The sequence below is a fragment of the Nesoenas mayeri genome (assembly GCF_963082525.1).
Source record: "Nesoenas mayeri genome assembly, chromosome: 2".
Lineage (NCBI taxonomy): Eukaryota > Metazoa > Chordata > Aves > Columbiformes > Columbidae > Nesoenas > Nesoenas mayeri.
Genome location: NC_137543.1, coordinates 18,394,583 through 18,419,620, shown reverse-complemented (window position 1 = coordinate 18,419,620; position 25,038 = coordinate 18,394,583). Strand labels below are relative to the sequence as shown.

At 35.0% G+C, this 25,038-nt stretch overlaps 1 protein-coding gene across 3 annotated transcripts in view; it reads right to left on the bottom strand.

Annotated features, from left to right (window-relative positions):
- CSMD3 (CUB and Sushi multiple domains 3) overlaps window positions 1–25,038 on the bottom strand; it is a gene marked incomplete at its 5' end in the record, with an annotated part of 620,447 nt that overhangs the window by 151,820 nt on the left and 443,589 nt on the right. For all 3 annotated transcript variants that reach the window (XM_080338547.1, XM_080338548.1, XM_080338549.1), the window contains 3 exons: window positions 12,029–12,223; window positions 15,089–15,276; window positions 17,573–17,711. In XM_080338547.1, the coding sequence (XP_080194673.1) occupies window positions 12,029–12,223; window positions 15,089–15,276; window positions 17,573–17,711 (522 nt within the window). The remainder of the gene's footprint in view (window positions 1–12,028; window positions 12,224–15,088; window positions 15,277–17,572; window positions 17,712–25,038) is intronic.

Genomic DNA, 25,038 nt, shown 5'->3' with positions numbered 1-25,038 from the left:
TCAGGAAGTCTGGGGTTGCATGAGTACACTATGAGATGGATTGAGAGCTGGCTGGATGGCAGAGCTGGATGGTTGGAGGCCATAGTTAGTGGGGTTCCCCAGTGGTCAGTGTTTGATCCAGTCCTATTCAACCTATTCATCAATGACCTGGATGAAGAGACTGAGTGCATCCCCAGCAAGGGTGGTACCATACCAAGCTGGGAGGAAGGGCTGATGCACCAGAAGGCTGTGCTGCTATCCAGTGAGACCTGGACAGGCTGGAGGATTGGACAGAGAAGAATCTGATGAAATTCAACAAAGGCAAGTGTAGGGTCCTGTACCTGGGGAGGAATAACCACTACAGGTCAGCAGCTGACCTGCTAGAAAGGAGCATTGTAGAGAAGGACCTGGGAGTTCTGGCTGACAACAGGTTGACCATGAGTCAGCAGTGTGTCCTTGAAGCCAAGAAGGCCAGTGATATCCTGGGATCTACTGGGAAAAGCGTGACCAGCAAGCTGAGAGAGGTTACCCACCCCCCTCTACTCTGCCCTGGTAAGGTTGCATCTGGAGAACTGCATTCAGTTTCAGGCTCCCCAGTTTAAAAAGGACGAGAAATTAGTGGAGGGAGTACAGTGGAGGTCTACGAAGATGATTAGGGGTCTGAAGCATCTTTCTTATGAGGAGAGACTGAGAGAGCTGAATCTGTTCACAGAATCACAGAATGTTAGGGATTGGAAGGGACCTCAAGAGATCATCTAGTCCAATCCCCCTGCCGGAGCAGGAACACTTAGATGAGGCTACACAGGAAGGTGTCCAGGTGGGTTTTGATGTCTCCAGAGCAGGAGACTCCACAACCCTCCTGGGCAGCCTGTTCCAGTGTTCTGTCACTCTTACTGAGAAGAAGTTTCTTCAAAAATTTAAGTGGAACCTCTTGTGTTCCAGTTTGAATCCATTAGCCCCTGTGCTACCATTGGTTGTCACCGAGAAGAGCCTGGCTCCATCCTCGTGACACTCACCCTTTATATATTTGTAAACATTAATAAGGTCACCCCTCAGTCTCCTCTTCTCCAAGCTAAAGAGACCCAGCTCCCTCAGCCTTTTCCTCATAAGGGAGATGCTCCACTCCCTTAATCATCTTTGTTGCCCTGTGCTAGTCTATCTCCAGCTGTTCTTTGTCCTTCTTGAACTGAAGGGCCCAGAACTGGACACAATATTCCAGGTGTGGTCTCACCAGGGCAGAGTAGGAGGGAAGGAGAACCTCTCTCGACCTACTAACCACCCCCCTTCTAACACACCCCAGGATGCCATTGGCCTTCCTGGCCACAAGGGCACAGTGCTGGCTCATGGTCATCCTTTTGTCCACCAGGACCCCCAGGTCCCTTTCTCCTATGCTGCTCTCTAATAGGTCATTCCCCAACTTATAGTGGAACCTGGGGTTGTTCCTACCTAGACGCAATATTCTACGCTTTCCCTTGTTATATTTCATTAAATTTGCCCCGCCCAACTCTCTAGCCTGTCCAGGTCCCGCTGGATGGCAGCACAGCCTTCTGGCATGTCAGCCACTTCTCCCAGCTTGGTCTCATCAGCAAACTTGCTGATAGTACACTCTAATCCCTCATCTAAATAACTGATTAATATATTGAGTAATACCAGCCCCAGTACTGGCCCTTGAGGCACTCCACTAGATACAGGCTTCCAACTAGACTCTGCCCTATTGACTGTGACTCTCTGGCTTCTTCCCTTCAGCCAGTTCGCAGTCCATAACCTGGAGAAGGGAAGGCTGAGAGGAGATCTTATCAATGCCTATAAATATCTCAAGGGTGGGTGTCAAGAGGATGGGACCAGACTCTTATCAGTGATGCCCAACAACAGGATCAGGGACAACACGCACAGACTGAAGCGTAGGAGGTTCCATCTTAATGTGAGGAGAAGCTTTACTTTGATGGTGGCAGAGCACTGGAACAGGCCACCCAGAGAGGCTGTGTAGTCTCTTTCCCTAGAGACATTAAAAACCCTCCTGGACATATTCCTGTGTGATCTACTCTGGGCGAACCTGCTTTAGCACATGAGCTGGTCTAGATGATCTCCAGAGATCACTTCCATCCTCAACCAATCTGTGACTGTGATTCTGTGATCTTGTGATCATTCATACAGTATGTCATCTAACTGCTATATGTAGCCCAGCCAAGAGGAAAATAAAACTGAATTCCTTTTTTAAAACAATGTGGCCTTTTAATTGTAGGTTTTTCTATTTCACAGAATCCTCCCCTAGTCCCCATTGTGACAGTCAATGTGAAGTGGCAAAACTTGTGCAAAGAATTAAATTTGAGTTTTATACATGTAACCACCAACATATCTCACCAAATAAATCTTCTTCCAGTTGAATGGGTTACTGTAGTCTAATTAGAGAAGAATGAGGATGATCAGACTGCTGCCCAAGGTTAATTTAGAAACATGCATATTTATCAGGTATGGCCAGTGCAGATGACTGGATTAGTTTCTTTAGCTCTAGTTATTAATTAATTGACTTACCTTGATTACTGACTGATACTACATAATCCTGTCCTACTTCAGTGTCTCACAGGCATTGGAAAATAAATATTTGCTTATCTGCATGAATAAGTGGTAGTGATTTTTTTTTTCCCTTTTAAGAGCAGAATATCTTGCAGCCATGTTGTTTATTCTAAAAAAAACTTCAAAGAAAAATAGGTACCTGGGATGTCTATATTTAATACAGAAGCAAGCATATATTTATTTAAACATTACTTAAAAAGCTGTCTCTCCACCTGAAAACACAGGATAGCTTTTTTTTTTTTTGAGGAATAATAACATTTTTCACTCTTCTGGAAAATTTACATATTCAAATCACAGTATCACAGTATGTTTGGGATTAGAAGGGACCTCAAAAGATCATCTAGTCCGATCCCCCTGCTGGAGCAGGAACGCGTAGGTGAGGTCGCACAGGAACATGTCCAGGCGGGTTTTGAATGTCTCCAGAGAAGGAGACTCCACAACCTCCCTGGGCAGCCTGTTCCAGTGTCAGTCACCCTCACTGAGGAGAAGTTTTTTCTCAAATTTAAGTGGAACCTCTTGTGTTCCAGCTTGATCCAATTACCCCTTGTCCTATCATTGTTTGCCACCGAGAAGAGCCTGGCCCCATCCTCGTGGCACTCACCCAAGTATCAAACACTCAAACAAGCATCAGTGTTTAATATTCTAAATGAAAAAAAAAAATAAAAATTAGACCCCATTTGTCAGTTAATTTACGTATATTATCATTACACATTATTCTCAATAATAATAAAGCTCCCTGCTTTCCTTGCTTATTCAAACTAACAGTTGCATATAAGCAGATATGTTTGAAATTGTGGCTTAGATATACATGCTTGGTTGCAGATACATTTTTTGTAGTCACAAAAAAATTAAACCAAAAAAAAAAAAAATCAACATTTACATAGCTTAAACTGTTTCTCCTTCTTTCTAAAATCTCCTTCATTAAACTAGGCTTCTAAAAATTGGCAGCAAAATTAGTTTGACAGAAGATGAATTACCTGGTTTTATGGTCCACTCTATTTAACTAATTCCTTAAATACCTTGGAAACTAGGATTCTCTGGCAGCTGATTTTCATAAGGTTATTGTAATTAACTACTATTCTTCATTTCTTATGTTTTATTTATCATTACATTACACTAGTACTTCTTAAAGGAAAGCTTGGAAAAATTACATCCAGCACTTATTATTCAATGGACATTGTAAAGTTATTTTATTAATTCCAAATGTATGTACAAAATGTCAGACATTCAAAGCAATGCTTGTTGTGGGTATATCTATGTGTCTATTTTTAATTGGTTTTTAAGCTTTCTAGAATTATTAAACTTTGTAGTTCACTCTAGTAACATTTTTAAACTTTCTCTGAGATGAAGAGAAGAACCAATTCACATTTTCCAAAAACTGTGGGGTTTTGTGGGAAAAATAAACCCACTATCTCCAAGTATACACTGACAGACAAATCTCTATTCAGCTACTGCCAAATCCACTAGGTGCAAGCTAGTTTTTATCTTCTTGGCTTTTTGACTTGATAGTTCTTGGTGTTCAAAGTCTCCTTTCCATGGAGGAAGAGTCATGTGTTCATGCAGAAAAGTATCTGTGGTGTAAGATTTAGAGGTTAAGGTATACTCAGACCTAGATGCCTATACTTTTACTTCCTCAGGTATATTCTAGCTACTAGATTTTTACACACACACAAAAGTAACCCTTCAACCCCTCCAAAATAGTTTGTTGTAGGCTTCAATCTCAAGTAGTATTTCTTCCACACAGCATATTCAAATATTTCACAGTATCTAGTATTCCTGTCTTGCTGCTCTAAGTCATGCCCTGCTGAACATGCAAGCACAGTAAATCCTGTTCACATAGTCCAGATGCAAACAGAAAAATACATCTTCCTAACAAGTTATATGAATCTCTTTTGGTGATCTTTTAAGAAATCTGTCTCTCTCCACTGGTTGTATTGGGAGGAAAGCTCGGAATGATAAAGCATTGGGCATACATTTGAAAAAATAGGCAGTGGAAGCTTGGAAAACAAAAATTTATTATTCAGAAGATATTTCAGTCACCATAAAATACAATACTTTATATTTTCTTCAGAAATCCCTCAATTACATTTTCAAGTCTAGTCTTAAGAACTAACTTTTCAGAGTCTGCAGCATTTGAGTAGCATTTTCTATATGCGAAGTCAGAATCCTACTTGATTTCATTTCTACTGCTAATTACTCAGGTTTATGTGATTCTATAAAATACATGTCATATTCTGGGCAGAAAGAAAATGATAAATGCTTTGTAAGAAGGCAACATATGACAACATTAAATGAATCATGCTGCTTAATGGTTAAACTGAACATTGCTATCGAATTATTAAACACAGATAAACACATTCTCATTTACAGTAATGTTCAGAGTCATTACCTGCAAGAACACTCTGTGCCTTCTGCAATTGCCTGACTCATTCGTTACACCCATTCAAACCTTGAAACAGATTAAATAGTGGCCCTTCATATGGTTACTTCACACATAAGTTAATCTTTAACACTTGATCAAAACAAAAAAACATGATGCCCCAGTCACAGTAGTATATAAGATCACAGTTGAAGATGTTACAAACACATGATCACCTCAGTTCTGGCATCGACTAACTTTCTAGTGTTAGATATTTCAGCCTTTTTTTTAATAATTTTTATTATTTTAAAGGAAAAATTTTCCCTCTCTACACACTTGATCTTGCCTCTCGTGTCATTTCATTCTTCACAAATTTAAATACAAAGTTATGCAAACTCAATAGAGTAACTAGTTACATTGCACAGTACCATAAATACAACCACTCCAGGGGGCTATGGCTTTTTTTTTTTTTTTTTCCACTACTGATTTTACAGATTTCATTTATAAATATCTAAGGGAATGATTGAGTAGTTTTAAAGTAAAAGCCTCAGTCTTGTCTTCTTGTTTTACGGTGTAAATGTAATGAAGTTGAATACTTCACCTACTCAAAGATATTGTGCAAGCATAACATTGCATGATAGATGTGCACAACATAAGAAAAATAACAGTTATACCTTGTATGAATGCTCATTTAAGAAAGGTTTCTGAAGTAGGCAGTGAAGAAATCTATTCAGAACCACCCTTAGATACTGAAAATCCAAGAGCAGGTGGCACATCCTGTTCATATGTCCATGACAATGAATGAATCTCATTCTGTAATATCATTTAGCTATTCATAATTTAAAAGTAAAATTAGTAGGGATAAATTTATTTTAAATGAAAGTGTTATGCTTCAAGAAGAGATAAATGGATGACTACAAATGCAGCATCACCTATGCCACCTTTTCCATGTGTTTTAATACCTTTAGTACTTTTACTACCTTAGTGGAATACCAACAAAGTTAGGTCTTTGCTTTCCAATACACAGTAACTCTCTCAATGTCTTCATGCCACTCTTTATATCTTAAGTACCAAACATTTAAAGTCCTGTCATCCTCATTTTCTGTTGGAGGCCCTTTCCTAACATGTGAAAGATAGACATTCAACGTCTGAAAATTAATTTCAGATTCTACAAGAATTCTTCTTTAGTGATTATATGCAATCCTGGCTTTGTATCTTCATTGTATCTCTGCTTCTCTTCTGCTATCTCATTCAATTATGTCACCTCCAAAGTATGAAAACAATGTCTTTACTGAAGACTTAATTCTCTGCCACAGATGCATTATTTTGAAGCAAATTTATCATATTGAAGAACAAGCCTCTTTCCAATAACAGGCACATAAAACACAAGAAATAATTAAAAGGTACTTACGTATAACAAACAGAAAAAGCAGTAACTGTAGCCAATCCAAAATACAACTACTACTATTCATCTACAGTATTCCCGTAATAATGTCTGACATGAATCTCAGTTAGATGTGCATTTGATCTGCTCTATTATAAACAAGCTTTTTTTGTCTACAAATATATTTTGTTTGGTTTCTTTTTTAATAAATATGAAAATATTAAATATCACAGATAGAAGTTAATGAATGTTAGGCTTCTAACAACTGGTTTGTGCCTTTTAAAAACATGCTTTTCAATTACTTAAATATGATAGTTGAAGATTTGGGAATATTATCAAACATTCTACATTTCTACACTGAAAATGCACAATAGGACAAAAAATATTGATGAAAGTTCCAGCTGCTTTGATCAAAATCTTCACATTCAAAATACTATAAACAGAAGCTTTGATTCTTACATGTATGAAATTGACCTTCACAAGCCAGTTGTATTTGTTCTTTTAACATACTTGAGCATTTTTCAGAAATATAAATTAGATTGCGTAGAAATTAAACCTCATCTTTACCTACCTATCCTAAATGAAAATAGTCAAGAAATTATTTTACCCTAATATACCTTAATCTTTTACCTTCTTCTATGACAAGAACATTTTCAATTCTGTATACTATTGTCAACAATGACAAAAATCATACTTTTCTTTTTTTTTTTTTTTTCTTGCAATTTGCAATAGTACTTAGTCTGACTATGAGTTATCATGTAAACAACTGGCTGAGTAAAGTCATGATTTCAAAAGATCACGCTGGTATGAAATAGCCACAGAAGAATCAGAGATTCACTATGTAAAGAGTTCATAAAAATGAGACCTATAAAGCCTCTGACTAAATAATCAATATTGAATGATCGATGAAAAAGCTGTCAATATTTAAGGTATTACAAAATAATACATAGTAAGATTACATGCAGTTATCCATCCTAAAACTTTCCAGATATAAACCTGATCTGAGCTATTTCAAATAGCTGTGAGAATGTTAATGCAGATATAAAGAAACAAAACACTTATACAGAAAAGTAGGATTTACCACAAAGAACAGGTACTTCCTCAGACATTTCAGAAGTTCTTAGGGACATGGTTTAGTGCTAGAGTTAGGTTAGGTTATGGTTGGACTTAATGATCCTGAGTGTCTCTTCCGACCGAAATGATTCTATGATTTTATAATGGGCCTGCAGGAACCCCTTTTCCCAGCTGATGTGTATTGTCCTCCAGGTCATATGACAGAGGAGTGGACATGTAGTTCAAGATCATCTCTCCTTCCTCATAATTCATATGCATATGGATTTTAGTATGGTCTTTAATCACTAAACCACCATGGCTATAGTATGTAATTGTGTACATAAGACTAGGAATGAAGATTTCTTGTTGCAATCTTAAGTAAGAATGTTTCTGTTGCTCTTAAATATCACGGTATGGAATTGTTCCGTGAGCAATCCCAGGACTTTTTGGTTTTCTTTTAAACAAAAGACAAACAGTACATATGAATATTCTGAATACTGATCTTTTGTTACCAGGAAAAACAGAATAAATCATAGACAGTTCATAACAATATTTGAGATTGTTAGATATGTCTTTCAGATAGAGATGTTTTGAAGCCTGGATTCAAATATTTCCAAGGATTAAACAACATACTAATATGAAACATAGCAAAATTTTTTAGTGATCCATAAATTATTTCTTCTAGTGGGAACAAGGTTTTTACACTCAGTCATAAATGTGATTTCCCATCAGATGGATTTTGTTTTTCTGTAAACTATTGTTGCTTGCTACCAAAAATTTAAAATTAACTATAGCTGGTGAAGCTAAGATAAATCATTATTCATCATCTCTGTCATAGCAATATTGCATCTGCATATGTTAATTACATCCTGTTCTTAACATCCACCATGAAATGCCAAATAGCTTAGCATATTAGCCTGGATAATCTTGGCATGTGTTCATAAAATAATGAAGCCAATGAGTTGGTTCACTTCCCACATCCATTAGAGAGGCTCAAGGTCATTTTAAATCATTATTTCAACCAAATGCAAGTCATGCCTAATGTACATAGGACTAGGTCATAAAAAATATTTGGGGCATAAAGGTACAATCACAAAAATATCAGCTTTATTCACTGAACAGATTTTGGAAAACTGATCCTCTATGATACTGAAAGCCTCTGCTCAGCTTTTATCCCACTCCAAAATAATCAGTTATTGACTTTCAGGGTCTATGGACGCTCATATTTCCCAGTTTTGCACATTCCCATGAAAGCAAGTTTTGACAGTCTGAACAATTAATCAGCCAGTTCATGCTGAAGCCTGACCAGACTCAGAACATCAGTGTTCCTCAACAAAGATTTCCTATGGGTCTTGATGTGCCAGACATTTTCAAAAAATGCTTAAAGCCATTCCAGATGGTTGCCCTTCCAATGTAATTGGGCCATGGCCTTCATTTTCTTTTGAATTCGGAATGGAGAATTTATTTTTGACAACATTTTATTTAAAAGGCTACACTTTAAAACAAGGCCCATAACTCCTTCCTCTACATGGGCCATCCATGTGCCTTAAGTTATGCCAAGTTATTCAGAATGGGTATAGAAATGGTACTCTATCCTCTTCTGTTGAGATTGTACTATTCAGTGAAAATATTCATATTAATTGCAGCAAGAATTTAGGGGACTTTAGACCCCTGTATCAGTTTCACTCTCATTCTATCCATGTTATTTATCTAATAATTTTCTTTGTGGAAGTGATCAAGTATTACTGACACAAATTATCATAGAAGAAAAAAAGCTTTTCTATGTTCTTTGAATTATAGTCTTTACAAGACCAATTCTATACATTGTAAAGCATGTCCCTTGAGTCCAGAGAGCCATCTGGAGTGTTGAAAGTTCTCTCTGCCTCTCCTCCGACCTACTTAGCTCTAAATATGAGCAAAATGAGAATACTCATTAGTATTATTTCTCTTTTCCATATTGTGAGATGCTTCACTTACCTTATAAAGCTGTAAGGTTAAATATGACTCAAAAGAATTTAACAAAAGAATCTGGATTCTAACTTGATATCAAAAATGTAAAAGTTTAGAGTGAATGATAAATAGCTTTTTTTTTTTTTTTTTTTACTTCATACCTAAAGCATCAAATTATAACAAGTATAAAGGGGTTTCAGGTTCTCATTTACTTTTTTTTTTTTCCTTAAAAATAAATTTAAAAATATACTGAGGTGTACTGTATAATACATTTCACTATAATCGTATCAGTTTCAATGGAGTTTCAAAAAATGTAACTGCCAAAGCAGAGGAATCTCATTTATCTGCTAAGCAAATTTTTTTATGTAGGTAAGACAGGTGGTCAGGAGGTAAAATTAAGCTCTCAAACTGTTTCTGGCAGCTTCATGTAATTGAAAGCTAATCAGTTGATATTGCCTTTCTCACGGCTATATAAATGTTCTGCTTTTCTTGAGACAAATCCTGCAAAAGTGGAAAGCATTGATTATGTGGTAAAAATATATCATAACAACATATGTACAAACCTCCATCAACTCTGAACTGGAGGAAAAGCAATATAAGAAAAACGTGAAAATTGCAAAGCTAGGGCATTTTTATGGAGCCTGCTTTGTGACATCACCTCCTAAAGAAGCATGCAGTTTGCCATCTTTGAAATAAGGTCTTGATCATGCAGGAAAAAGAATGGTCTGGTTAGAATCAGTGACAGGTATGCCCTAACCCCTTCATTATGAAAGATCTTTTCTTTCCCTTTTATAAACGTGTCAGTCCTTCTAAGCAAAACACTCTCTCTTTAGTGAATGTTAAAGTAGATAACACTGGAAGATTTTTGAGTAGATTATAAGTGGCATGAATAGACACAGCTGTTGCATCATTGATAAATAAATTCTTTATATCTCATTACCTATGAAAAAGATCTTCCAAAGAAGGAAACTGTTCTCCTTTTATATACAACAACCTTCCTCACCAACTCCTCTCTAAAAAACAGGATTCATATCTCATTTTAAGATGAGGAAAATATTTTTGAGTTCCACTGCACAAAGTCTACAAGTTTGAATGCATTTCCAAAAGTTTGCTAGAGCCAGATGGAAAGGTTGCTGCCACGAAAGTTTGGTGTTCAGTGCTATGATAGTTCTGGTGGATAATGAAAGTATAATCAGTGACAGGTATGCCCTAACCCCTTCATTATGAAAGATCTTTTCTTTCCCTTTTATAAACGTGTCAGTCCTTCTAAGCAAAACACTCTCTCTTTAGTGAATGTTAAAGTAGATAACACTGGAAGATTTTTGAGTAGATTATAAGTGGCATGAATAGACACAGCTGTTGCATCATTGATAAATAAATTCTTTATATCTCATTACCTATGAAAAAGATCTTCCAAAGAAGGAAACTGTTCTCCTTTTATATACAACAACCTTCCTCACCAACTCCTCTCTAAAAAACAGGATTCATATCTCATTTTAAGATGAGGAAAATATTTTTGAGTTCCACTGCACAAAGTCTACAAGTTTGAATGCATTTCCAAAAGTTTGCTAGAGCCAGATGGAAAGGTTGCTGCCACGAAAGTTTGGTGTTCAGTGCTATGATAGTTCTGGTGGATAATGAAAGTATTTAAGTTCTTCACATTCTTATAGTATTGGTTACTCTTTATAGCTGACAATTTATATATATATATATATATATTTTATTTTTTTTTTTCTGTTTTGCTGGTACTCCACCATCCACTTTCCAATAGAAATTTAAGTACACAACAAATCCATATTCTACTGGAATTAAATATATTCAAACTCAACACGGATTTAACAGGTTTTTTGTCTTCAAATTATGAAAAACAATTGAAAATAACATGATAATGAGAAGACTTTAATTTAACTTATAAAGCAAATGCTAATTTTACAATTTGGCGGTTTTGTGTTGCTTATTAATATCTGGCTAGATGGAGAGGTTTTGTGTTTAATCGTACAGAATATATGAAAATAATGTTTTTTCTTCTGAAGTGGCTATCAATTGCTGATAAGAATTAATATCAAATCAGTAAAATAAAAATTGAATCTCTTCTTGGAGTTCAAATGCTTACGCTTGAGACAGTCAGTCAGTGGTAACTTAACTAAAGCTAGGAGAATCCTGAAATAAGTGGAGTTCTTAATATACATAAAAGTTTGAATGTTTGGATCTTTGGTGCTCTTCAAGGCTGAATTTTTTGAGAGATCACACTTCTAACATTAAATGATGTGATGTTGTATATACAAAATATTTCATCTATGTGGTTTAAAAGTCATTAATAAGAACAAGAAACAAACATATATTGTGACATCCAGAGTATAGTTAACACTCTATTTAAATACATATATATTCTTGAATTGGCAAATTTACAGCAGAGTATAGAGATATATATTCTGCTGTAAATTTGCCAATTCAAGAATATGGGTCGGCACAGAGGACATTACTATTAACCTCTATTTGTAAAAATAATTCATAGCACTATTTAGCTAATGTTATTAAAAACTTGAAACAATGTTTATGCTGAATTATTAAATATGTTAATTTTTATTAAACTTACTATTGAAAGAGGCTTTGTCCTAAAAGAGAAGTTTATTAGAATTGCTGCTTCTAATTTTGTATCTCTTTCTTCCATGTGACAAAGGAAGAATAATAAAAACAGCAACTATAATAAATGAAAAAACTGTTCTTACCATGACAGCTGGGCAGGGCTCTGTTCCATCCAGGTCTTCCATCATCTCCCATGATGCATGTTAGCGTAGAATATCCTTGAAGAACATAGCCTGCATCGCAGTAATATGTGACAGTTGACCCCAGTTTATAATCCATTCCAAGTCTTGTTCCATTCATTATATTTCCAGGATCAAAGCAAGACTCACGAAGCTTTGCTACAGAGGAAACAAATGCAAACAGAATTCTGAATATAATTTAAAACATTATATTTTAGGTCTTCTTTGAGCACCCTGTAGCCCTGTAGACACACAAAGTTTTAAATCAAATATTCTCTCTCTTTTATTTTAAAGACTGTACAAATTGCTATATAATGACCAAAATCATGTCTCTTATATTACTCCTAGATAATTCCTATGGAGGTACATTATGAGAACTATTTTTCCAGAGTTCATTATAACCAATGACATTGTTATGTAGTTAGATGAAGTTAGATCACTGAACACTGCCCCAGTAGATTAGACAGATCCTAGTCTTAAAATCCGTGGTCTGAAAACTGGTAAGTGGGGGAAATCAACATAAGTAGTTTGTTACAAAATAAGCAGTATGCAAACAAGAATTTCTTCAGAATTAATACCTGTGCATATGACGTATATGATGTACTGGGTTTTTTTTCTTTTTGTTTTGTGTTTCTTTGTTTGTTTGTTTTTCCCTTACTGGAGGACAAAATGTGAAATTATTCCTTAATTTTTTCTCCTTTTGTGCTATTTATAGTAATTTGTTTCAAAACATTGAAATACATTCAAACATATGCATATGCTCATATCTTGCCTTTCCACATCCTTCTATAATGTGAATATCAGTGTGTTTAATATCCAAGACATAAGACACTGCACAAAAATAACCCCTCAGCACACTTAATTAACAACATTACTCTGAAGAAGGGGAGAACAGGTAAAGATTTTAGAAAAAAAATTGAGATGTTTTTCCATTAAGGAAAAAAACTGTAAAATGTATTAGGGAATGGTAGAAATTGGAATGAAACAGATTATTTTGTGCTATGCAGGATGGAGTACTTTATTTTATCAAACAAAAGACAGAAATTTCTGATTGTCTTCTTTACCATTTAACGATATTCTGAAGAAGATCAATAGAGAACACTTAAACAATTTCTGCAAGACCAGTGCCAACTTTCTAATATGTCAAAGAGGTGTTTTTTTTCTAGGCATATTTGCACTGTGGAACTTTCTGCTACAGGTAGGTATGGTTTCCAAAAGACTATATGAGCTTTGAAATTCCTGGATGGCCATTTAAAATCTCTAAATACAGAGACACTTCATCCAATTCTGGCAGTCTCTAAGATGAAGTTTCTGAAAATTTACAGATAACAAGGAGAAATTATTATATATCTGACTTTTATATAATTTAGTCACATATCAGTTGTTGGTTACTACTACAGACAAGAAACTGAGCGGACAAGCTAATAATTGTTGCTTTGATCCCCTAAAGCTGTTCTTATGTTGTAGTATTTCTGAGAGGAGAAAAAGACTTATATTACAAAACCATTAATGTACATTTACATTTGAAGATGGAAACACAAAATGATTTTTTTTCGAATTTCAGCTTCACATCTTCCACAAGAATGTGAAGATCTCCTAATGTGATTAACAACGTATAAAGATTTGCATATCTAATCTAAAGAGTGTGCTTCTTATATGAAAACCAGTACAATAACAAGTAATAATTACATCACATAGTTAATTATTAAGAACAGTGATTTGATAATCACATTGATTAATATAGGTAGTTGTAGTGTGGTGCCTGTTACAACTGTCTCCTGTTCTGAGTGGTAAGGCTTCAAATTACAGTGTGACATCACAAAAAGAAAGGCCAAAACTGCTGCAACACTCCTATTCAAAAATTTGGGTGGACAATCAAAAGTCAAAACATACAAGTCTGTGAGATGTCACATAGACATTAATAATTACTATGTAAGCCACACTGTCACTTGAGAAATCTGGCAGACTTTAGGAAAAACTGAAAATTATTTCAAGTCAGAATTCTCGCATTAAAAAAAAAAAAAAAGAAAAAAGAAAAAAGGATAATTTAATTTAGGATTATAACTAACATTTTTACAATAAATAAAACATTTATTCTTCTTACTGAACTGGTATAGATTTGAACTGATAGACAACTGATATTGTGAGATCACCGTTCTTATGATAAGAAATCCATGCTTCATAATTCCAGTAGGTTTCAGATGTTTTGATAAAAAAGAGATTAGTATTACATGAGAAATTAAAGAGAGAACAAGATAAAATAATCTATTGTGTCTGGTACATAAATAAAAAACTGAGGGAAGACATGATTCGTCATAGCACACATTATCTCTAGGGAAAAATTACAGCCTTGAAATTTTCTTTTCCCCAAAGATACAGTTATGACAGACTCCTGAAATTGCTGACTAAACAGCAACAATGTCACTATAGAAATACAGTTTCCTAAAAACTACCACTGCAAATCTGAAGTAGCTGCTAAGTAAACTTGCAGAGAAAGTCAGTACACTACACTACAATATATGAAGAATTATGTCAAATGTGGCAAAAAAAGATTGACCAGGTCTAGCTGAGAACCTGTGAAAAAAAAGAGCAAATAGGAATACTGTATTAGCAAATTTATAAAAATAAAACAGAAGTACTCCTAGGAGCCAGGAGTAAAAGTCCTTCACTAGCAACGTCATATTGTTCCATCTGAAGAACTCAAGACATTGATGGCCCCTATAGGCCTTTCCCTTTCATTCCAAGAATATTAGTGTAATTAAGCTGTAAACACAAAAGGGCAAGTCTAGCAGAACATCACAGAAAATGTTGGAGAATGTGTGCAATACAATTTTAGCTGTATTATTATGAAGGATTTTTCTGTAGTAGTATTTTAAAAATTATTTTCCGTAATAATTACGTATGGACTAAAAGTAATTGTTTCGTTAGACAGCTAAGATTTGAGTTACAGTAACGTTATATTATTGGCTGTGCATACTAGGTGCATTAGACTTTTTAATAGAAAAGATGAACAATTTTATTTACCTTTGTACTCTAGGTGGAATCCAGTAAAACTAACAGATCCATCACTCCGAAAAGCCAGATGCATGGTATTTGAACTGCTTTCTATCCTCTCTGGCAGCTTGCTATCTTGAAAGCTCCCAATCAGTGGGCTATTACCATCTGGCCCATTATAGATATAAAGAAAATCATAATTTGGTTCTATACTGAAACTGTAGAACAAAAAAGAGAAATATTAGATAGAATATGCTGTGCCTAACATTTGCATTCTTATTAGCTTGAATAAGTTTTATCATCATTGTTTATGTAAAAGGAGAAAACAAAACAAAACAAAACCAAACAACCAAACAAACTCCATTGTCAGAATAGTGGTTTCTAGTTTTTATTAGAAAACAACAGAAATATTATATTTATTGGTTCTCTGGTTAGAACGATTCTTCTGCTGCTAGCCAGGAAAAAAAAAAAAAAAAAAAAAAGTTGACTTTTTTTTACATATAAAATATTAATAACAATATTGCTAAAGCTTTAGAGAACTAAACAACATAAATCTACTGTAATCCTTTGCAGAAATGCTTTATGATAAAATATGGTCAGCTGCCAAATAGAGTGTACACAGCTTCCAGTCAGACTGAACACTTTCACACATCCAGGGGATGATCTTTCAGGAAACCTAAGAGCAAAAAGTATTTTACCTCTAATCAGCTTAAATGAAAAGGTATGGTACTGAAAACTCCTATTTTCTTTTGAACCTAATTTTACATACTTTTGAAAAAATTAAATTAATTTAGTTATATACGTAATTATGTTAATTAATTACTTAATTTCAAACTCAATTTTATTTAAAGGCAAAGAGTTAACAAAATTTATTTATAAAATCATCTTTGTACCAAAAAAAAAAAAAAAAAAAATTAAAAAAACTTTAAAAAACTGCTCCATCAGGGGGATTGGACTAGATGATCTTCTGAGGTCTGTTCCAATCACTAACATTCTGTGATTCTGTGAACAAAAAATCTAGCCACTTGAATTATTTTTTATCTACTTGATAGTAGCTCTTGATTAAAATAAATAAAGGCATTGAAGACCTGATACAGCTCCTTCAGGGAAAATATCTTTTAACTTCTGAATTATTTCCAAAACATTTCCTTACAAAAGAAATGCAAAAGTCAAATGCCAGCTCAACAGCTTTGATTTTTAAAGTGCACTAGTTTGTGTCTGAATTTAAAAGCCTATCTAACAGTACTCAGAGGACTATCCAGAGCTTGATCTATTCAGGAAGAGCTTTTCTCACTCTGTAATGGTCTGTGTATTCTAAGTGAAAAAAGTCTCAGTAAGTATGCAATTTGATATGACTAAGACGAAGCTTGTCAACTTCTGCAAAGAATCATAACAATTGTCCAGATTTTAAGAACAACTTCACAATATTTTTGATTTATAAACTGTTAATATACTATACTGAGTCATATTGTAAAATATTGGGTTTATTATAAGATGATGGATCTCTTCTATCTTCATGCACAATATGAAGAGCAAAATATTCTTAAATTTTTAGATCATATTTCAGGAAACGGAAAAATTATATGTGCTATGGCACAGTAGAAAGTTCCTTGGCAACCTAAAGCATTCTGAAATCACCAAGAAAATAGTTAACTTTTAAATTCTGTAAATATAACAGAGTGTTTTGAAGGAATTCTTCAAAACACATACTATACCACTGAGCATCAAGAATAAACAACTACATAAACTGCATCACTACACAAGTCATCACATTATCACTGATCAGAATAATAAAGTCACTATTTTAGAACATACAGCATAAGAAGGACTTAAATTTCATGGGACATTACAAGTGCTACCTTTAACTTTTCTGTGACATCATCATATGCTCTGGTTGGAATGCATATTTTTCACAAATAATACATATATTAATTTACTTTATGGGTTACATACAATGCAGACAGCAGAAATTCCTCTGTAGATTCTATTTAGATCAATTTCATTTTGAGTTGTGATAAAGGAAAATACTAAAACTATTCCATTTTAAAAACAGAACAAAAGGAAGTATGTTGTTGAAGCATCCTGAAATGATATGAATTAATAAAGCTACATTTAAATAATACTTTTGAAATTCTGGTTAAATTGCGCGTGAGTGTCTCAAACAAAATATGACTAATCAATAGGCTTCATCACTAAAGACCATCCTCTTGGACTGCAGAGAATTCAGTGAGTTACTCCATGCTGCCTTCTCACGAAGAGAATCTTGGCAAATTGAGCAGCAACTACTTCCATATTAACAGATGTAAACTGAGGGTGCTCTTAACTGAATCAGAGCAATGAGGTCCCAAGCTCCACCTCTAATGTCTTTGCTGTGACTACTAACAAAGATAAGAATTACTAATCACTTTGACAGTTATGTTAAGTATATATATGCTACCCTACAAAGCTCTGAACAACTGCCAATAACAGAGTTACAAACAGGACTTCAAAAATTATGAGCAAGTAGCAGTTTACCTGATAAATGCTAGTGATATAACATAATCATTATTAACAGTGATAGTCCAGTCACAATCTCTGCTGTGGGGATAAGGATGAGGGAAGTTTGGTGAAAGTATAAAACCTGATGAGCCAGTCAAGTTTCCTCCACAGGGAGCTGTGAATAAAAAGAAATTGGAATTGAGGAGAGAAGGTAAGAGAAAATGAAGCAAGTACCAGCAATCTGTTCACTGACATTTTATGTCCTCTAAAGGTTAAACAAGAAAAAAGCGAAGTATTTACAAAGCTTTAACAGAAATAAAAAATGTATTCACATTTCTCCTTAGACAAATGCTAATACTACTAAGTGAAGCACTTGTTTTTGATCTATGTGTCCTTTTATTTGCCTGCATAATGTTATGTCAAGGTTTTTCTGCAAATACTGTGAACTTGAGAAATGCTCTGGCTGCAGACACAAAAAACACCCCTTGATTGGATAGGCTCTTCATTTTCTACTGCTTACTAAAGGCATTCTAAAAGAAGCTTCTTAGGTTATGAAATATGATCTGCTTACACTGATCATGCAACTACCTGCATTTTCAGCAGACAGCACTGATGGGTAATTCAGGTCAAGACTGATATAACATAAATTAAATTCAACAAAAACCATAATAGTAGTTGCAGCTTTCAAACTCAGAGATAAAAAAAATATCTTTCAAGTACACGCAGAATAAAACAAACACAGTTCTCTGTGCGATTTTGAGGTTCTTAGATGCTATGTGTTTGTGCTCCAGAAATCTAAACACTTAATAAAACGAACAAAAGTATCGCTACCTTCATAAAGTTCTGTACTTCAGAATTCTTTAACTGAGATATCAAATAAGAACAAGAGAATAAGCATGTTTTCTAAAGATCTGTTTTGAAAGAACTTAGATTTTATGCAAAAGATTCTAGCAAGATTTATAAAGACTTATTTTGACATACTGAATTTTACAAAGTGGTCATCTGCAGTACCAGGGAAGAGATCACTCATGTCTTCTGTAACAGAGATCCTTTGAGCTCAAAGGTTACCTAAATCACTTATAGAATCATAGAATTATTTACGTTGGAAAAGATCCTTAAAATAATCAAGTCTATGTTAACCTGACACTACCAAGTCCACCATTAAACCATGCCCCTAAGCACCACATTTATACATCTTTCAAACACCTCCAGGGATGGTGACTCAACCACTACCCCAGACAGCCTGTTCCAGTGCTCGACAACTGTTTCTGTGAAGAAATTTTTCCTAATATTCAATTCAAACATCCCTTGGTGCAACCAGGCCATTTCCTCTTGTCCTATGACTTGTGACTTGGAAGAAGATAACAATACCCTCCATGATACAACCTTCTCTCAAGTAGCTGTAGACAGCAACAAGATCTCACCTCATCCTCCTTTTCTCCAGGCTAAACAGCCCCAGGTCCCCCAACCACTTCTCATAAGACTTGTGCTTCAGGCCCCTCACCAGCTTTGTCCCCCTCCTCTGCACTCTCTCTAGTAATTCAATGTCTTTCTTGTGATGACGGGCCCAAAACTGAACACAGGATTCAAGGTGTGGCATCAGTAGTGCCGAGTATAGGGGGACAAACACTTCTCTAGTCCTGCTGGACACACTATTCCCGATACAAGCCAGGCTGCTGCTGGCTTTCTTGGCTACCTGAGCACACTGCTGGCCCATATTCACCTGGGTGTTGACCAGTGCTCCAGGTCCTTTTCCACCAGGCAACTTTCCAACCACTCTTCCCCAAAACTATAGCATTGCATGGGGTTGTTGTGACCCAAGTGCAGGACCCAGTCCCTGGTCTTGATAAACCTTGTAGAATTTTCTTCACCCATAGATCCAGCCTGTTCAGATCCCTCTATAGAGCCTTCCTACCCTTAAGAAGATCAACATTACCATCCAACTTGGTGTTGTCTGCGAACTTATTGAGGGTGCACTTGATCCCCTCATCCAGATTTTTGATAAAGGTATTAAAAAGAACTGGCCCAAATGCTAGGCAGTGAGGAACACTGTTTTTGACAAGCTGCCAACTGGTTTTAACTCCATTCACCAAAACTCTTTGGGCCCAGCCATCCAGCCAGTTTTTTACCCAGTGAAGAATACACCTCTCCAAGCTATAAGTAGCCAGTTTCTCCAGGAGAATGCTGTGGGAAATGATGTCAAAGGCTTTACTGAAGTCTAAGTAGACAACATCCACAACCTTACCCTCATCCAGCAAGAGCTTTACCTTTTCATAGAAGAAGAGGTTAGTCATGCCAGACCTGCCTTTGAAAAACGTATGCTGACTGGGCCTGATCACCTGTTTGTTCTGTGTGTGTCATATGATGGCACTCCAGATGATCTGTACAGATCAATATGATATGTACAATGTATTGGATCTCGCTGAGTTGGAACTAATTTTCTCTGTAGCAGCTGTGCTCGTAGTGCTTGTGCTTTGTATTGGTATCTAGAAAGGTGTTGATAACACACTAGTGTTTTGGCTACTGCTCAGCAATGCTTGCATAACATAAAAAAATCTCTCTGCAATATTCCCTCCTCACCAGTAGACTGGGTGTGGGCAAGATCTTGGAAGGGCACATAGTCAGGACAACTGATCCAAACTGACTAAAGTGCTATTCCATACCATATAAAAGCTAACAGAAAGGAGAAAGGGGATGACATGCATGATTATGAAGCTGGTCTTCTGGAGCAATTGCTATGCATAATGAAGCCCTACTTCCTGGGAAGCGGCTGGACATGGCCTGCTGGTGGGAAGTAGACAATAAATCTTTCATTTTCCTTTTCTTCCTTGTGTGGCTTTTGTTTTTTGCTTTACCAAACTACCTTTATGTTGACCCATGAGTTTTTCTCAATCTCATTTTCTACCTCCCATCCTACTGAGGAGGGGAACAATAGAGCTACTTGATGGGCAGGTCAACCCACCACATACAGATGTAAATTAACTAGGTGGGAAATCTATGCAGTATTTTCTAATGTCATGAGAAATAAATCACAAGTCCATTTAGAATTCAAGCATGCTACTAGAAAACTTATGTAGATTAATGTATCCACAGTTACAATACACATGAATATAGTCTTCCTACATCTTAGATATTTTTCTTCTGTTAAAAGGGAGCAATAAATAGCTAAATTACATTAAAAAAAAAACAAATGAAAAAAATCAAAAACCAACCAACCAAACAAAAAAACACAAACAAACAACACCCCCCAAAAAAAATTAGAATCTTCCATTATACTTTGTTTGTATAAGTGGCAATGAATTCCAAAAATCACAATTTGTGTAAAAGCACTTAGAGGCTTAAATAGCAACATGTAAATAACAACACATAAATAGCAACACATAAATATTATAAATCAAGAGTACCAGTAATTTCATATAATATTTTTTCCAGACCTAGCACAATTTTTTTTGCTTCTCTTAACAATCACCAAATACAAATTTTATCATTACAGAACTTTCTCAGAGGTTTTCAGTTGCTACAAAATGTTCCATTAGCTACAAGGGAAGAGGCTGGAGAAGTTTTTTTTTTTTAATACATAACATTTACTTATTTTTAAAATACGAATAATAATGCAATTTCTCTGTCTTCAGAAGATTAAAATGGGTACTGTTTCTAACCAGAAGCATCTTTTTATTTAATATGTTTTGTTACAATTCTGAAACAATGTAAGATTATATTGTTGAAAACCAGTATACTTCCTTTAACTGTAAAAGAAGTCACTGTAACCTTCTCTCTTACTGAACTAGATGTTCAAGCTGAAGAGTCTTGAACTGTGAGGTTGTATGGAATGAAAGACCTGCTCATCACTTGGAAATAGTGTTCTTCATTATAACCTGGAACATTCATGCTCTTGAAGTATTTTAATGGTTCAGGCTGCACTATGTGTATCTCAAGAATGAAAATGTAGAGTACCGAGGAGGACGTTAAAGTTATTCACTGTAACCAGACTTCACTGCCATGACCTCTAAACTGCATTAGTCTGATGATATCTTCTGAGACACCCTGAAATTCCATATGATGATACAAAGATGCTAACTCTGGCTGTTATGTCCTTGTTCCAGACTATTTTGTGTCAGTTTCTGCATTCATTATACTTTCTTGATGTGGTCTTGATTTAGTTCAGTTATGTTATGTTCATTGACAATATTGGCGGAATAGGAGCTTCTTTCTAATCCACTCTTTAATTTGCACACAATAGCAGTTACTTTTCCTGTTACAGGGAGACCGGTTCTTTCATTTAATCCTTGCCAAGGTCTAGTTGATGATCAGAAAGACTCTCCAGACAATAAATGAAAAGTACATGAAGTTAGACAGTCAAACTGTATTTTATTTAAAGCTATATTATCAAAAGCAGTAAAAAACTGCATTAATCTTCAACTTTGTAAAATATCTCCCAGTTAGAATTGTCTTTAGATACAGCAGTTTCAGATTAATTTTCCATTAATTAGATAGTAGGTTAATAAAATCAGCGTGACCTAATGAAAAATGTAATTAGGCAGCGTCGCTTTTTCCAGTTCCCTAACTTTTCTGAAGTTGTTTAAATACTTTCTTTCCCTGTGTGCTTGAAATAAATTCTTGTGTGCTTCAGAATCCATGATTTTCTGAATTTAATGTGTACAACATTATTATTAAGTGTCATAATTTTGTTTTTAACTGAGAGCAGACCAGCTCTGAAAACAAAGTTCAAAGGATACCCATCTTTTATACTGTTAGACACAAGACCTAGGACTGAACAAAAGTAATAACCAATCTAAAAAGAAAAGTAAATGTCAATTTACTTTGAAATTCACTACAATTCACTATGAAAAAATATATTTTTTAATGTATTACACAGTGAAAACTAGATGTAGGTTATGTCAATCTGTCTTTATAAAACTCTGTGTAAACACAAAGCTAAGCAAGCGTGGTGCCAGACAGTTTATCTGTGTGATGATATTAGCATTCATTGTTTCTGTGGGAGGACGTACACATGGATTTTTGCTGTTTGTGTGGCGTTTACTGGTTTTGGGGGTTCTTTGGTTGTTTGTTTATTGATTTTTACCTAAAATCCCTTTAATCTTTCTGGAAGGCAACAAAGTACTATTCCAGAACTTTATGGTTTTTATTTATTTATTTATATATTCACTTCATTGCATCTTAACAAAAGAAGGAAAGTGTCTGATCTCTTTCTTTCTTTCCTTCCTTTTTTTTTTTTTTTTTTTCTTAATAAGAGATATTAAATATAGATCCATATAATCATAGAATGGTTTGGGTTGAAAGGGACCTTTAAAGGTCATAATAAAAAATTCCTTCCTTATATCTAGTCTGAAGGTATATTTAAGTAACTGTAATTAATTATAAAATAAATGTTGCATTTTTTCTTTGCACTAGTGTCATAAAGATCACATTTTGAGGAAAGTATGATTCGAATTCACTGGTTGCAAAAAATTTTTCCATAGCTATGAAAATGGAAACCAAGACCTTGCTTAAAACAAAACAACAGAAACAAACAAAATCAAGCTACAATTTAAAAAAAAAAAAGGAAAAAAAAAAAAAACTTTGACCCACAAATTTCTGATGAAAGTCTGAAACTTCTGGGACTCAGTCATTACTTCACCTAAATGTATAGTAAATTGGAATCCTAAAATGACACGTTATATTCTAGTATTTTTAATGTTATGCCTGACCAAACTAAGCAAATAAAATCATTTAAGATTCTGGTATTTAAACAAGATTGAGTCTGGGAAGACTTTGGAATGGAAAAGGCGTAGATATTTTGGGTACCATAGGCATAAGCCAAAGGACTGTGTTGTGGCAGAGACATATTCTCAAATGTATAGTTTATCATAGTATCTTCAGTATAGAAGAATCTCTAATTTTCATAATTCAAATAGCTGAATCAATATTTAGCTCTTTGTAATTTTCCTATTTCAATTACCTCTGGAATGAAGATGTCTTCAGAATTGTGTTACAGGCAAGACCGAAGTAAGGCAGTCCCCCAGGTCAGAAAAATTAACAGGTGCATTTACCTAGTTTTGATCATTAGTAATTAGGAGGTTCAGAAAGACACTTCAGAGTGTAAAGGACTAAAAAAATAAATCTAGAACCTGCTACAAAAATACACCTCAGGAATTATCCCTGCCTCTTATTCTTCCATCAAAATTATATTTATTTTTAATAAGACTTAGATAAACCACGATGATGTTGAAGTAATAAATGGAGTAAGCCTTGTATAGTTTTGATTCACAGGCACGGAAGTTAATATATTACAAGTTTGGAAAAAAAAAAATGTACTTCAGAATGTACTGAACTGCAACAGATGATTTTGCAATTTTGAGGCTTCAAGCCAACATTTGCACAACCTACTTAGGCTATCAGCACATCATATTACCTAAAAAAATTATCATTATACAAAATAAATATAAAATAACATCATGCCTGATATTTGGCCAATAAATCATCATAATAAGCATTCTTGCTACTCTATGTACAGTAGGTGTTTGTGCATAAAACGTGGAAATTACAAGTGTTAGGTAAAGGGATGTATGCAGTTAAGAAAACAAGTGCATGCATATATATAGATATGTACTAAGGACAGACTGACAGGTGAGTGCATACATTTGATTTATTTAATAATATCATCAACTCAGTATTGATAATAATTAAAAGTGCTAGCTCTGCCTTATAATAAGGTAATCATTTTTCAGTTGAAAAAATACTTCAAAGCAGCAATATCAAAGAAGGCCAGTATGATACAATATATTCATTGTAAGGTCTGTTTCTAGAGCTCTATAATTTCTTTTACTTTTTCCCTTAAACATCTACAAATGTTCAACTATCATGATTATCTAACACATATTTAGGCATATAAGAATAATAAGAGATGAGCAATAAAATATTTATTTTCTGCAGTCTTCCAGTAAATAGCCCTTGCACTACACAGGAAGGCAGAGTAAAGAGAGTAAGAACAGTGAAACAAACACTTTGATGGGGCCAGTAGAATAGCCAAAGACATCAGGTCAGTATCATAATACATTTGCAAATACCTGTGTGCAAACATGCATGGAAGGTTGTTGGCTACATGCATGCATGCATAAGCAAATAGGATGAAGATTTCATTTTGTAACAGCTAAGGTCAAGTTAAGTTTATTAAAGGCAAGAGAGTATCTGAAAGTTATACAAGTGCTTCTATTAATAACAGTTGTGATCTCTGACAAGTTGCTCCCTGAAATATTTACCGAAGACCAGATGACCAGGGATAGCAAAACAGGAAGCTGTTGTCACACTTGCAGTACCTCCTCTACACCACTCTGGGCACAAGGGCCACTCCCTTCAGGCAGTTCTACTTTGCACAGGACAGTAAGCACAGTATCTCATAATGATGTGACTCAGGGTAATACTACTGCATCTGGCCTATCCAATATTCTTCCATCTGGACTTCCTTGGAGTGGCCCATTTTCCTTGTTTTCTGCAACATCAAA